The sequence below is a fragment of the Lolium perenne genome, chromosome 2 (genome assembly GCF_019359855.2).
Source record: "Lolium perenne isolate Kyuss_39 chromosome 2, Kyuss_2.0, whole genome shotgun sequence".
In the NCBI taxonomy this organism is placed as follows: Eukaryota; Viridiplantae; Streptophyta; class Magnoliopsida; order Poales; family Poaceae; genus Lolium; species Lolium perenne.
Genome location: NC_067245.2, coordinates 90483890 through 90498564, shown reverse-complemented (window position 1 = coordinate 90498564; position 14675 = coordinate 90483890). Strand labels below are relative to the sequence as shown.

Sequence of the window (14675 nt, the reverse complement as noted above, 5' to 3'; positions counted from 1 at the left end):
ATTGTATTCTTGTATTGCGTTGTTTTGTATGACACTTCATACCAACTAATATGGTACTAATACCCAAGAATTTCATTGTGTGGCCTAACTAGGAATATAACCATAACATGTATATCATTTATATACACCTGAGCTAGACCTTCTAGTCTTTTCTTTTCTTTTTGCCAAAATATCTTTTGCAGTTTCTCTTTTAGCTTTCCTCATTATTCAGAAAAACACTTCAACATCAATAACTTCTAGGTTTGTTGGTCTAATACCAATAACCTTGAGGTTCTTATTTTGAAGTTGATCATCATATGACAAGTGTTCTAGATTCCACTATTAGTAACTTTGTAATATGATGAACAATTTCACTCATAATTTTATCCATCAATTCATGACAACTTTCTGAGACCATGTCTGTACATGCTAGGCTCATAAAGTTTAACCTTAGTATTCGCATGTGCAAATCTGGCTTGCACCCGTTGTAAGCACACGTAGAATCTATAACACCCGATCATCACGTGATGCTTCGAAACGACGAGTCTTAGCAACGGTGCATACTAAGGATGATAACTTCATGGATATGCGAATATCATTAGTGCCCCAATAGTTAGAGGATTGTGACGTCTGGCGTCTTCAACCTTCATACATTCCCATAAAACTTATGAGTTTATGTAGTCTCACCAAATTATATTCTATCATCTTGCAATAAGGTCTTAGATATCACATATATCTCATACCTTGATTATTTCTGAAAACTAAATTTTCAGCTCCTTACTTTTCAAACAAATTTGAACTTCAAGTTTTACGGAGACAAGATAATTTTAGGTACTAATTGAAACCATAACTCTTTGAATCAACAATGTGAGGTTTACTAAAAGTTTGCAATAGGACTTAATTAATTCTTGATTCTTTAACAATACGGTACCAAACCGTAAAGTTTCTTGTCAGATTTTAACATAATTTCTATCTCAATTACAAGACTAGCGCATAGTAGTAAACGGATGCCAATACTACAAAATTAATTCAAAATACTACTCAAACTATGTTTATGATAATTAGTTCATGTTTTAATCTAATTACTAATGAACTCCCACTTAATACAACATCCCTCATAGTTGTTAAGTGGTACACGATCCAAATTCACTACACCAAAAACCGATCATCACGTGAGATGATGTAGCTTCAATGGTGAACATCAACATGTTGATCATATCATCCATATGACTCGTGTTCAACCTTTCGGTTTCCGTTGTCCCGAGGCCATGTCTGTACATGCTAGGCTCGTCAAGCAAACCCAAGTATTCCGCGTGTGCAACATGGCTTACACCCGTTGTATGTGAATCGTTGAATCTATCACATCCGATCATCACGAGATGCTTTGAAACGACGAACTGTTACAACGGTGCATACGAGGGGAGAACACTTTATTATCTTGATATTAATGTGAGGGATCATCTTATAATGCTACCGTCGCGTTCTAAGCAAAATAAGATGCATAAAAGGATTAACATCACATGCAGTTCATATGTGATATGATATGGCCCTTTTGTCTTTGCGCCTTCGATCTTCATCTCTAAAGCACGGACATGATCTCCATCATCAACGGGCATGATCTCCATCATCGTCGGCGTAGCGTCAAGGTTCATGGCGCCGGCTTCATGGTTGTTCACCTCATGTAGCAACTATTACAACTACTTTGAAATACTACTCAACATGAAAATTAAAGACAACCATAAGGCTCCTGCCGGTTGCCACAATACAATAATGATCATCTCATACATATTCATCATCACATTATGGCCATATCACATCACCAAACCCTGCAAAAACAAGTTAGACGTCTCTAATTTGGTTTGCATATTTTACGTGGTTTAGGGTTTTCGAGTAAGATCTAATCTACCTACGAACATGAACCACAACGGTGATACTAGTGTTGTCAATAGAAGAGTAAACTGAATCTTCACTATAGTAGGAGAGACAGACACCCGCAAAGCCTCTTATGCAATACAAGTTGCATGTCGAATGAGGAACAAGTCTCATGAACGCGGTCATGTAAAGTTAGTCCGAGCCGCTTCATCCCACTATGCCACAAAGATGCAAAGTACTCAAACTAAAGATAACAAGAGCATCAACGCCCACAAAACCATTGTGTTCTACTCGTGCAACCATCTATGCATAGATACGGCTCTGATACCACTGTAGGATAACGTTGCATAGAAAACAAAAAATTTCCTACCGCGAACACGCAATCCAAGCCAAGATGCAATCTAGAAGACGGTAGCAACGAGAGGGTATCGAGTCTCACCCTTGAAGAGATTCCAAAGCCTACAAGATGAGGCTCTTGTTGCTGCGGTAGACGTTCACTTGCCGCTTGCAAAAGCGCGTAGAAGATCTTGATCACGATCGCTTCCGGCGCCACGAACGGGCAGCACCTCCGTACTCGGTCACACGTTCGGTTGTTGATGAAGACGACGTCCACCTCCCCGTTCCAGCGGGCAGCGGAAGTAGTAGCTCCTCTTGAATCCGACAGCACGACGGCCTGGTGTCGGTGGTGGTGGAGAAATCCGGCGGAGCTTCGCTTAAGCGTGCGGGATGTGGTGGAGGAGAGAGACCGCTAGGGTTTGGGGAGAGAAAGGGGGTTGGGCGCCGGCCCTCTAAGGGGTGCGGCCAAGGCTGAGCCAAAGAGTGGCTGCCCCCCTCCCTCTCCTCCTCATTATATAGGTGGAAGCACCAAGAGTTCTAGTCCAAGTCTTCGAATAAGACCCCAACACTAAAACCTCCCATATGTGGGAAACCTACTCAAGGAGGGAGTCCTACCCAAGGTGGGACTCCCACCTTTCCTTGAGGTGGGTTGGCCGGCAACCCTAGGGGAGTCCATCTTGGACTCCTCCCCTTTAGGGTTGGCTGGTCATGCAAGGTGGAGTCCCTCCGGGACTCTACTTTCCATGGTGATTTCTTCCGAACTTTTCTAGAACCTTCTAGAACCTGCCATAAATGCACCGGATCATTTCCAAATTTGGAATATGACTTCCTATATATGAATCTTATTCTCCGGACCATTCCGGAACTCCTCGTGATGTCCGGGATCTCATCCGGGACTCCGAACAAATATTCGAACTCCATTCCATATTCAAGTTCTACCATTTCAACATCCAACTTTAAGTGTGTCACCCTACGGTTCGTGAACTATGCGGACATGGTTGAGTACTCACTCCAACCAATAACCAATAGCGGAATCTGGAGATCCATAATGGCTCCCACATATTCAACGATGACTTTAGTGATCGAATGAACCATTCACATACGATACCAATTCCCTTTGTCACACGATATTTTACTTGTCCGAGGTTTGATCTTCGGTATCACTCTTATACCTTGTTCAACCTCGTCTCCTGACAAGTACTCTTTACTCGTACCGTGGTATGTGGTCTCTTATGAACTTATTCATATGCTTGCAAGACATTAGACGACATTCCACCGAGAGGGCCCAGAGTATATCTATCCGTCATCGGGATGGACAAATCCCACTGTTGATCCATATGCCTCAACTCATACTTTCCGGATACTTAATCCCACCTTTATAACCACCAATTTACGCAGTGGCATTTGATGTAATCAAAGTACCTTTCCAGTATAAGTGATTTACATGATCTCATGGTCATAAGGACTAAGTAACTATGTATCGAAAGCTTATAGCAAATAACTTAATGACGAGATCTTATGCTACGCTTAATTGGGTGTGTCCATTACATCATTCATATAATGATATAACCTTGTTATTAATAACATCCAATGTTCATGATTATGAAACTAATCATCCATTAATCAACAAGCTAGTTTAAGAGGCATACTAGGGACTTCTTTGTTGTCTACATATCACACATGTATTAATGTTTCGGTTAATACAATTATAGCATGATATGTAAACATTTATCATAAACATAAAAATATAAATAATAATCACTTTCTTATTGCCTCTAGGGCATATCTCCTTCAGATAACTCTTTACCACGAGTATTTTGCAACTCGTGGATACGAGCCATCAAGTTTTCTGTCGACGCCATTTCTTCTTCGGTAGCCTCCGCGTCCCAGGAGCGGCGGCGTAAAATTTTCTCGGCACCATCAAAAGGAGGGATGTTGTCCTCTGCACATCCATGGTTCTCCTCCTGAATGTACAACCACTTCTTGCGCCATCCTTGAACTGAGTCAGGAAGCTTGACGTCGAAGTAGTCGACAGTGGGACGAACAGAAATCACAACGCCGCCTATATTATAGGCGACATTGGGCGAGCCATTGCGGCGGCAGAAAAAAATGCGCTTCCAAAGCGCCCAGTTAGGCTGGACGCCAAGGAAGGCCTCGCACAGAGTGATGAAAATGGAGATGTGAAGGATTGAATTCGGCGTGAGGTGGTGAAGTTGCAAACCATAGACAAAAAGAAGTCCACGGAGAAAAGGATGAATGGGGGCGGAAAGTCCGCGGATGAGGTGGTCGACAAAACTTACCCGGTACCCCATTGGAGGGGTTGGGTAGCTTTCCTCGTGGGGGAAGCGCAATGCCTGGGGTTTCTTGCTGATCCCCAGCTTCTTCAGCATGTTGATGTCCTGAGCGGAAATCTTCGACCTTTCCCACTCCGCCGTTCCAAGATCCGCGGCGGCCATGGAGGATTCCGGCGTACTGTGCCTGGTCAATCGGCGAGGTGGCATCAACAATGGCGCAGGATTCACAGTTTGGAGGTGAGGAGTTCAGGAAGTTGTGGATTGCAAGGAGGAATTTGCAGATGAGAGAAGGAAGACGGCGCGGGCGGAAGTGTCCAAGGAGGAAGAAGATGAATTTATATAGGGGTGCGGTGAAACGACGAACCGTTGGATAAGGGAAATGTGTGACAGATGATAGCCATGTGGCGTCAAGGGTAAAAAAGTAATTCAACGTCGCGGAAGTTACGGTGCGGGCGCCAGAAAAAGCGGAGGACGTGTGTCCCCCACTTGCACGACGTGTCAAGATAGTGGATTAGTTGGGCCCGCGTGGCGGCGAGAAAAGGCTTGTCGCAAATTTTTGATAGGCAATTGTGGCTATCGTCAGCAATAACGTCATCTTGACAGAGGGAAAAAAATTTGACTCAACAGCTTCATAAAAGGCGACACGGAAAAATAATGATGGAGCCTTTGATCAAATACAAGTTTCTGATCAAATGCTCGGGGGCTACTTTGGAAAAAAGAAAAAGATCTAGAAAGAAAAAATAAAAGTGGCATGAGCCTATGACCAAATATGAATATTTGTTCATAGCCTCGGGGGCTACTCCCATCGGGAGCGCTGTTCGCGCACCCGAGAAATTATAAAACTCCGGGAGAAAAAAGGAAATATGTCGGCATAAGGCGTGGAGCCTACACCCAAGTACAAGTCCTTGGCTGTAGCCTCGGGGGCTACTCCCATCGGGAACGCTGTTCGCGTGCCCGATGAAATTATAAAAGAAGGAAAGACAGAGAAAAAAGAAAAATAAAAGAGCAAAAGAGTATATTTCGAGTTATAACTAACTCTGCATATACTCCCATCGGGAGAGCAATATAAGTCATCTTTGACTCGATAAAATGTGCCATTCCAACAGCCGGAAAAGCACTCGACAATATATTCTCAGAACGCCAAAGTTGCGATCAATTTCTGAATGCCGCAAATTTGCGAAGGTAAGACCCCAGATCCGTTCTGCTGGGCGTGGCATCGCCGAAGACTGCGCTCTGCTACTTTTATCCGTATCAACAGATACGAAGAAAAATCCTAACGGACGCGTTAGGTACCCGATAAATTTTACTGGGACTCGACAGAATGGTAAGACCTTAAGCGGCGCCTGTCGAAGTTTACACCAGTATCCCGAGGTCATGTCCAGGGACGTGATTTTGAAGTAGGTTTTTGCGGATTGCCACGAGAGCAGTTAATTAGTACCTGATCCGTCAGATGAACTAGCTCCAATTACCAATATCCCTGTACAATATAGAATTTTATGTGAAGAAATATAGAAAAGTTAAAGCTGTCGAGTAAAAATAAACAGTGGAGATTTTCCCTGACTCTACGATTCAAGCAAAATCTCGGGGGCTACTAACATAGGCATCCCAAATGGGCCTGCCGAAGATAGTATCCGGGGTTTACTGAAGGCCCACTACCCGAAGAATAAGAAGATTCGGGAGCCCAAGATATATTAAGGAAAGTTAGAGTTGTAATAGGAAGTGTTATTTGTAATCTGGCGGGATGAGTTAGAAACCGTCCCGGACTCTGTAACTTGTACAACACGAATCCCTCGGCTCCACCTCCTATATAAAGGGGGAGTCGAGGGACGAAGAGATCATCGAATCATTGTTCACAAACCCTAGTTTTCATAATCGTCGAGTACTTTTCGGCTGAAACCTTCGAGATCTACTTGCCCTCTACTTCCAACTAAACCCTAGCCTATAATCCATAGGCATTGACAAGTTGATACCTTGTCAGCCATCGCCCATTGCAACACTCAAACGCCGTCGTCGCTCTAGAGGTGAAACCTGACAGAGCCGCTCCATCCCACCTGCACAAAAAGAAAACGAGATCGCAAGGTGTCCGATACAGGGTGAACTGAAGGTTCGTCTACATGCAAACTTCTGTACGATGTATATATGATTAAGACAAGACGTAGGTTCTTTCCATCTCACCTTGATTTCTTTTGAATTTGTTTGCACTGGAATTAGATATGGTTTTTTTATTTCATCTACGTGAAAAATTCTGTACGTGTATGATTAGAACTGCACCTAGGTTCTCTTAATATGCCCCCTTGATTTTGTTTTGAAATAAGATATTGTTTTTCATTGAATGGATCTAGACGTGTATAAGTTGTTAATTAGCTCAAAGTTAATTGGGTGTTTGATTCTGATGTAGTGGCGACTGACATCTATGCAGATCAATAGTGTGATTTTGCTGCAATTTTGGTTTAGCCTTTCACACGGTTTTTAATTATTAACTGATCTTTTATTTATCTTATCTCTGAATAGGTGTTGGCATGGATAACTCTGAGTTCCTTCATGTCAGATATCATTACAATGGGGAATTTTTTAGTGCAGCAAGGAGTCTAACCTATGTTGGTAGTACTGTAGCGTCATCGTTCATTAAGCGTGACAAAATGTCATATTTGGAGCTGATTGGGCGCCTTAAAAGTCACCTTCCAACACTGTGAGAAAAAATGACACACGCCTGCATTTTCTGCACTCACAGACGAGACCACTCCTCTATTGTTTTTCCACACTTGTGAGGGCAGCTTGTTGCCGTAACAAAGGGAAGAAGAGGAAAAATAGATCTTGATTTTCGCACAGGAAGGTTCACAAGCGGCACGGCGAGGAGGACAGCAGCCGCGTCACATGTCTTGACCGCCCGCAGCATGCGACTGGCGGACGAGCGCACGGCAAGGACGACGAAGCAGCGCAGTCAGCTTAGTTGCAGACGAAGAGGAGGATGGAGAGGACGAGGAGACTACCGCCGCGCCGTCGACTTAATGGCACACGAGGTGGACGACTACAGCGAGGTAAACGCCGGTGGCAGCGTCGAAGAGGTGTAATCCGACAGGCGGATGCACGGCACGTCGAGGCTGACCGCGACTGAGAGGAAGACAACCGAGGCGTTGTGCGCACGCGAGGGCTTAGCCGGACGGCGGCACCGGCGAGGAGGATGCGCGGGACAGCTAGGCTGAGGCGCCGTGGAGCGATAGCTCGGAGTGTAGGGATTTTGACCACGACTAGTTAATTTTGATCAAAATAGGGTGGTGGGGATTTTAGATTTGTCCAATCGGTTTGGTTTTTATTTGGCCCGGTTCAGTTCGGGTTATGATGTCCCTTTAGCAAGGTTTTTTCCACGTCAACTGAAAACTGTGATAGTGATCGATTTGCAAAGTTGAAGGTTAGTTTTAGACTAAACAAAACATTTGGGACGAAATGTGAACTTCCTGAAAAGTTCAGGGATGAAATATGGACTTTCTTCATATTTGAGGGAAAATCAACCGGACAGTCGTCGCGGGAAGCCTCTGTTTACTCTCTTTATTTTGGGCTAAACTTTTGGAAAGAAGTTGGTTTTAGAGTGCTGCTATACACACGACAAATTTCGTACGATTTTTGTACGATCCAACTCATCACACGCACGCAAAGAGCGGTTTGGCTTTGGGCTGAAACTCTGACTTGGGATCTGGAAGAAAAGAGAGAACCTGGTCTCCTATCAAGATAGACCCTCTCCACTGAGTGACACGAGTGTAAACATCTCTAAAATAGTTGTAGGCTAGGAAATTACTATTAGTAAGCGAGACGAGGCTGGACGTCTCTCTCCCTCTCCCGTCCGAAGCAGAGGGGCTTTTTTTTCATCTCCCGACCGATCCACCTCTACGCCGCCGTTGCGCTTGATCCCTCGTCCTCCGTCTGCCGCTCCAGCGGCGGGAGGGCGGGGGATCACCGTCTCGCGGCTGTAAATAGTGTAGGGTCTGTAGGGTCACCGGCCGGCGGCGATGAGGAGGTGGTGGAGTCGCTGGTGCGGTTTTTGATGCAGGTGCGCGTCCCCTTCGACTCCGGCGCTCGGTGGAGCTCCGTGGTGGTGCGCCTGCGTCCGTTGCACTCGCGAATCGACGGATTCGTGCTATGCTTTCTTCCCCGGCCAGATCCCGCGGGGCGGCGGATCTGGGATGTGAAGATCTTGAAGATGATGACATGGTGGTTCGCGGCGGAGCCGCTGTTCCTGGGCGTTACCTCTCCGGAGGCGGTGAGTGAGGACTTCCCGGTTGCCACGGGGATGCTTTCGTCGATCCAAGGCGCATGGACGAGCATAGGCGGCGGCGCGTCTTCCTCTCGTTCGGGATACCGGCGATGCTGGAGCTCAGAAGGACTCCTTTGTAATATCTTCTATTTTCTGGGCTTTTCTGTAAGATCGAATTATCTATGAAATCATCATCTTCTCGCAAAAAAAAAAATAGTTGTAGGCTTTCCCGAAATAGCTAGTGAAAAATAGGTGCAAACGTACCTGTTTATTTAAATTAAAAAAAATGTTATTTAAAGTTCTTTAAAAATATAAAATAAATATTTACATGTAGCTTACATGTCCCAATTCCCCAGAAAACATATGATTGAATCTCACTTATATAAATCTGAAAAAATATACAAATAACACTATAAGGATTGGATTTACACATGAGAACTGGCACGAGTAAGTATTAATATAATATGTACAGGCAAAAAAATTAATTCAAAATTTTCCGAAACTTATAATATGTAAACGAACCGTGGCTCTTAGAGTGTCATCCTGCTTTTGCCCCGGTCTCGCCCGTCATTGATTCAAAAAAAAACTAGTTAGGGTGGATGTCCAAGTGTCGCATCGAGCGGCCTCCTGTGTCGGTGTGGAAAGAGGGCTCGATATTGTCGAGGATCTGACGCGAGTCCCAAACCTCGAGCTCCTGATGCGCGTGCGGCGCTGAAAACTGGTCGTGGACATGATCTTCCGCATATCACGGTCATGGGCCCCCTCCTCCCACCTCTAGTGCGCCTGCGAGCTCCCTCCGCCAGCAATGCAACCTCCATGTTGTCGTCGTAGCAAGTTTGGTCCCTCCCCACTGCCTTTGCTACTTGCACCATCGCTGGGCGGCCCGCTCCAACCCTCGGGTTTGCCGATCCTCCTTGCGCGAGGTGAAGGAGGAGCCGGAGTTCGCGATGCCGCCCGTCAATCCGAGGCGCGGCGGCAATAGCGTTAGCCGGCAGCAGCACAAGCGCGCCGGCGGTGCCCTCCTCATCCCGAAGCCGGAGGTGAAGGAGGAGCAGGACGACGAGGCAGCCGGTAAGGCGGCGCTGTTGGCGGAGTACAAGCGGCAACAACGTCTCATCGCCAGCAGCGATGACCCCGAGGACTACCCTGGCTTGCGAGCGGCGTCCTTGGCGTCGTTGAACGACAAGGACGCCTGGAGGGGCGACCTCGACGCGGCGATCACTACAGGAATCGCGGTAGATGCCGACGGCCTTCGACCCTCGGCGTAGCACGCGCTTGCCCTCGGCGTACGATACGCCGACGGGCCCCCTCGGCGTAGCTCCTCGGGGAAGATAGGCCTCGGCAGAGCACACGCGGCCCTCGGCGTAGAGGCCGCCGTCGGCGTAGCCGCAGAGGGCCGACGGCTGGAACCGCTCGTCGGCGTCGCAACCCTCGGCGTAGCACGGTGGCCGGCGCCGTCCGGCTAACGTCCGTTTGGGCTACGCCGAGCGGCGCCCCGTCGGCGTATGGAGCCACGTGGCAGGACCTGGGCTTCCCTGGGCGACGCTACGCCGAGGGGCGCCCCGTCGGCATACGCCCACACGTGGCAGGACCTGGGCTTCCCTGGGCGACGGTACGCCGAGGGCCTCCCCGTCGGGTTACCTCCACACGTGGCGCGGCCTGGGCGTCCCTGGCAACGGTACGCCGAGGGCCTCCCCGTCGGGGTACCTGCACACGTGGCGCGGCCTGGGCGTCCCTGGGCGGCGGCGCTACGCCGAGGGCCTTACCGTCGGGGTAGGGGGTGCAATTTGGTCCATTTCTGGACGCGTGGCGCGCCCTGGTGGATCCTGGGAGCTACCCCGAGGGTATACCCGTCGGCGTAGAGGGTGCAATTTGGCTCATTTTTTTCGTTTTTTGCTGTTTCGCGCGTTTTCCAGATTTGACAGGATACACAAGCACATATAATTCACATGAAATTCATAGGCATGAAGTGCAAATACATATAACATCAAGTGCATACATAGTGTCATAGTACCATAGGTTGCATACATAGTGTCATAGTGACATGGGATGCATACATAGTGCCATAGTGTGCATACATGCATGGTGCCATAGTGTCGATAAGAGATACAATGCGACAACTAGAGGAGCTCGTCGCCGCTAGACACCGGCCCGGGCCGATTCCTTCCGGTAGAAGCTGCGGAAGAACCACCGGGAGAAGGACCGGGAGAAGTACCGGGAGAAGTACCGGGTGTAGCACCGGGAGAAGGACCACCATGATGAACCGGTGTGATCTCCCTCCCACCACCCTGGTTTCCGGAACATCCCGTTCCCTACACACATGTTCCCGAGATGTTAGCAATTTGCGAGGCAAAGGAAAGCCGTAGTATTCGGTTTGGCGAAGAACTTACCGTTGTTCTCCCATAGTACTCCGCAGCGAAATTTTCCTTCGATGGCATGTTTGGCGCCGGCCCCGGAAAGGGAGGCATCGGCCCTAAATCCACTGTCTGTCCAGTTTGATTGGCCACCATCGACGCCTGCAAGATAGTTTACATGTCAGTCTTTGAAGAAATGAAGCATCAAACTAGGGGAAAGTGGGACTTGTCATCATTTGCGAAAACAAAGGTTGGAACTTACATGTATATATGCCATGTACTCCATGAAGTGCTGCTGGTGCTGGTTGAAGGCCACCTGATATTCTTGATGAGCGACCACGTAGGCCGCCTCGAAGTCAGGCTACAATTTCACAAATTCATGTCTCGTTAGCACTTAGCAATGTATGAACGAAAGTCGGAAAGAGGATGGAAATGAGGGAAACTTACGTCGTATGCGGGTTGTTGCCGAGCCCGGCGACGAGGCGGGAGAGGGGGGCTGTCCTTGGTGAGTCCCGCCTTGAGACGCGTGAAGGTCGTGGTGAGGGTATGCTTGACGGCCTTGTTCAGCATGGCGAGACGGCCATGCGGCAACCCTCCGGACGACAGGACCAACGACTCCTCGTCGACCTCCGCGCTCATGGGGTCATCCACCTCCGGGTGACGATGCCTCACCATCTCGCAGTAGTTCTCGACGTCCTCGGCGTAGGTGCCGAAGTACTCAGGGAGCGAGGGCTGAGGCTGCGAGAGATCGGGCTTCTTAAGCCGCATCTTGTTGTATATCTCGAGGTCAGACATCTCCTCCTCGGGTCCTAACGCGGCCCTCTGCATCGCGAAAGGAAATGTTGTGAGTACCAACTTTGAACCTGAAGGAAAATAAAATGTATACATACCGTCTTCCCCTTGTAGCGCTCGTAGCTGAGGTTTCCCCCACAGTGTGTGCCACCGTCGCCTCGGTTCTCCGCGTTCCGCCTCGCCACGGCTGCAAAGTCCTCGTCCATCTTGAGCCACCTCGTCCTAACCATCTCCTCCCATGCCTCGGCATGCGGCTCGGCCCAATCGGGGATAACCTGAAAATGCAATACTCAACTCAATCTAATGCAATCGCAACTTAGTAGCAATGTAGAATCTCATTGACATTTTACTCACCGACATGTAGTCCTCCACCGTCATCTCGTACTCGGCCTTAGCATTCTTACCGACAATGTCCGGCTTATGGACCCTCTCGCCTCTCTCTGCCCAGAAGTGACCCGCGGACGTGATCCTTTGGTTGTACCACACCTGCGGTGTCAACCTCTCACAAGTCGCCCGCAAAGTCCTGTTCGCGGCCGCCTCCTCAACCTCGGGCGCCACACGATAAAAACACTTCAATCATGCAAAAAACAATTGTGAGATTCATGAGTTAGAACATTGGGGTCATCAAATATGAACGAAGCTCGAGAAAATATGTCTTACCCAAAACTTTCTCATCACGGCCTCAGCAGCCGTCGGGAAGCCTACGCCAGGGGCACTCTCGTAGTCCGTCCAAGTAGTGGCTAGCTTCATCTCGCCAGCTGGGACAGTGCCGAGGGGATAGTACTTGCCCGGCCAGAACTTCCTAAGCAAAGCTCCAATCATGCTGCTAGGCAGGCGCCCCTTGACCCCCGGAGGAAATATCCAATTGCTGCACATGAAAATCAAACATTAGCACATGAAAATCAAACATTAGTACATGAAAATCAAACATTAGTACATGAAAATCGAAATTGCCAAATTAGTACACTTACTCAGTGCCAGCAGGAATTATAAGGGTCTTCGCCTCATGGGTCTTAGGCTCCTTCCTCTCGTCGGGGACTCTCGCTTCCCCACGAATCTTCAGTGCCTTCGGCCGCCCATCCTCCTCCGGAGTCTCAAACCCGCGGCTAGAGTCCTCCTCGGCTCTAGACTCCGTCTCCGCCTCCTCTCTAGACGTCCCCTCCAAAAAGAACCCGGAAGCAACGTCGCCTGAAGCCGAGGGTGGTGGCTCAAAGTCCGGTCCTCCCCAGCCACCTCCACCTCCACCTCCACCTCCTCCCAAGCCACCTCCAGCTCCACCACCTCGTCCCCGTCCTCGTCCTCGTCCTCGTCCTCGTCCTCCTCCTCCTACCGCAAAGTCCTCGTAACGCGGATTGCGACGCGGTTCCCTCTCACTCCTTCTAACATTGTTCTTGCGTTGTTGCATCTTCTTAAGCAAGCTCGACGAGTCCTCCTTGCCGCCGCTCATATTGTTCAATCACCTGCATTGAGAAAGAGAAAACAATTAAGAAGCATGTTGAAAAATATATAAATAGTAAGCATAAAGACACTAAACAATTAAGAAGCATGTTCAAGAATATATAAATACTAAGCATAAAGATACTAAGCAATAAAGAAGCATGTTGAAAAAAATATAAATACTAAGCATAAAGATACTAAACAAATAAGAAGCATGTTGAAATATAAACACATAAAAGACCCTCACCAGCCGTCATCAATCTCATCGTCAATCTCATTTTCTTTCTCCTTGCCACTATCACTATCACTATCTTTTGAGTAGTAAGTTGGATTTTGATAGACGGGTGGAGGCTCATCATCGCTATCATCTTCCACTTGTAACTTCTCGAGCATATCTATGTCCTTTAGATCCACCACTGACTCACCACGAGTTTCTGCATCGTTCCTGAGGTCCTCTTCAAGAACACATTCTAACTCAAAGTGCCCGAAGTCCTCTTCCTCTTGATAGAAAATTCCCTCGTATGTTACAGGGTCAATGTTGTTGTAATCGTCCTCGGAGGGAATCGGTAGGTTACCATGTGGCGATACCTGGAACACGACTTCCCAGCCGTTGAGGGCCGCTTTCTGGCATGGGTACGGCAAATAATAAACTTGCTTGGCTTGGTGAGCAACAATATAGACATCGGCTCCGGTATAGGTGGTGGAAGGCTTAACTTCAACTAACCCAATGGACTTGGTAATTCTCTGTCCACCTCTTGGGTCGAACCAATGACACTTGAACACAACGAGATTGAGTTGTTTGTTTGTACGGTTGAAGGTCAGCTCGTATACATTCTCTAACCTCCCGTAGTAATCAAAGGTATCGGATCCTTTAGTGAAGACACCAGTATTTATCGTTTTTGGATTCGCCGGCCCTTCTCGGTGTGTCTCTGTATGGAATCGAAACCCATTCACGTCATACTTCTCATACTTCATGACGTCACGGTTACAACCTTGGGAAACACATCTCAACTCATCTGTCATCTCAACGTTTGCATCAGCTCCCTACAATCACGGTTCAAATTTGTTGTGTGCATTAGTTACGTGGAATAACAGGGACAAGTCACATATTGGTAGGTAAGAGGGACAGCTTAGACATTACTTTTTTCATGAACCAAGACACAAAGTTTATTTTTACTTCGAGCACCCTCTTTCAGTAGAGTCTCCAACTCCGCGCCCGTGGGATCGCGCGGAAGCCACCACTGTTCATCCGTGAATTCGCTGAAAGGATACAATAAGCATTAGACCGAGTTGAGTGTAGGTGATCGAAACTAGATACAATAAGCATTACACCATGTTACCTAATGAAATCGTGACCGCCAT

At 47.8% G+C, this 14675-nt stretch overlaps 1 protein-coding gene across 1 annotated transcript; it reads right to left on the bottom strand.

Annotated features, from left to right (window-relative positions):
• Window positions 1-10728: 10728 nt before the first annotated feature.
• LOC127330117 (uncharacterized) lies at window positions 10729-13324 on the bottom strand. Its single transcript, XM_071826126.1, has 8 exons — window positions 12848-13324; window positions 12537-12744; window positions 12231-12446; window positions 11975-12151; window positions 11532-11906; window positions 11347-11445; window positions 11121-11246; window positions 10729-11042 (listed from the first exon to the last, which is right to left on the bottom strand). The coding sequence occupies exons 1-8, from the start codon at window positions 13321-13323 to the stop codon at window positions 10851-10853; spliced, it is 1869 nt and encodes a 622-aa protein (XP_071682227.1). The 5' UTR covers window position 13324; the 3' UTR covers window positions 10729-10850.
• Between the last annotated feature and the right edge of the window lie 1351 nt (window positions 13325-14675).

Excerpts from the sequence above, each read along its gene's own strand:
- LOC127330117 (XM_071826126.1), bottom strand. The coding sequence starts at position 13,323 with ATGAGCGGCGGCAAGGAGGACTCGTCGAGCTTGCTTAAGAAGATGCAA. Across the intron at positions 12,745-12,847 it reads ATAATTCCTGCTGGCACTGA|CAATTGGATATTTCCTCCGG; the intron begins GTAAGTGTACTA and ends TTTCATGTGCAG. Across the intron at positions 12,152-12,230 it reads CGGTGGAGGACTACATGTCG|GTTATCCCCGATTGGGCCGA; the intron begins GTGAGTAAAATG and ends TTGCATTTTCAG.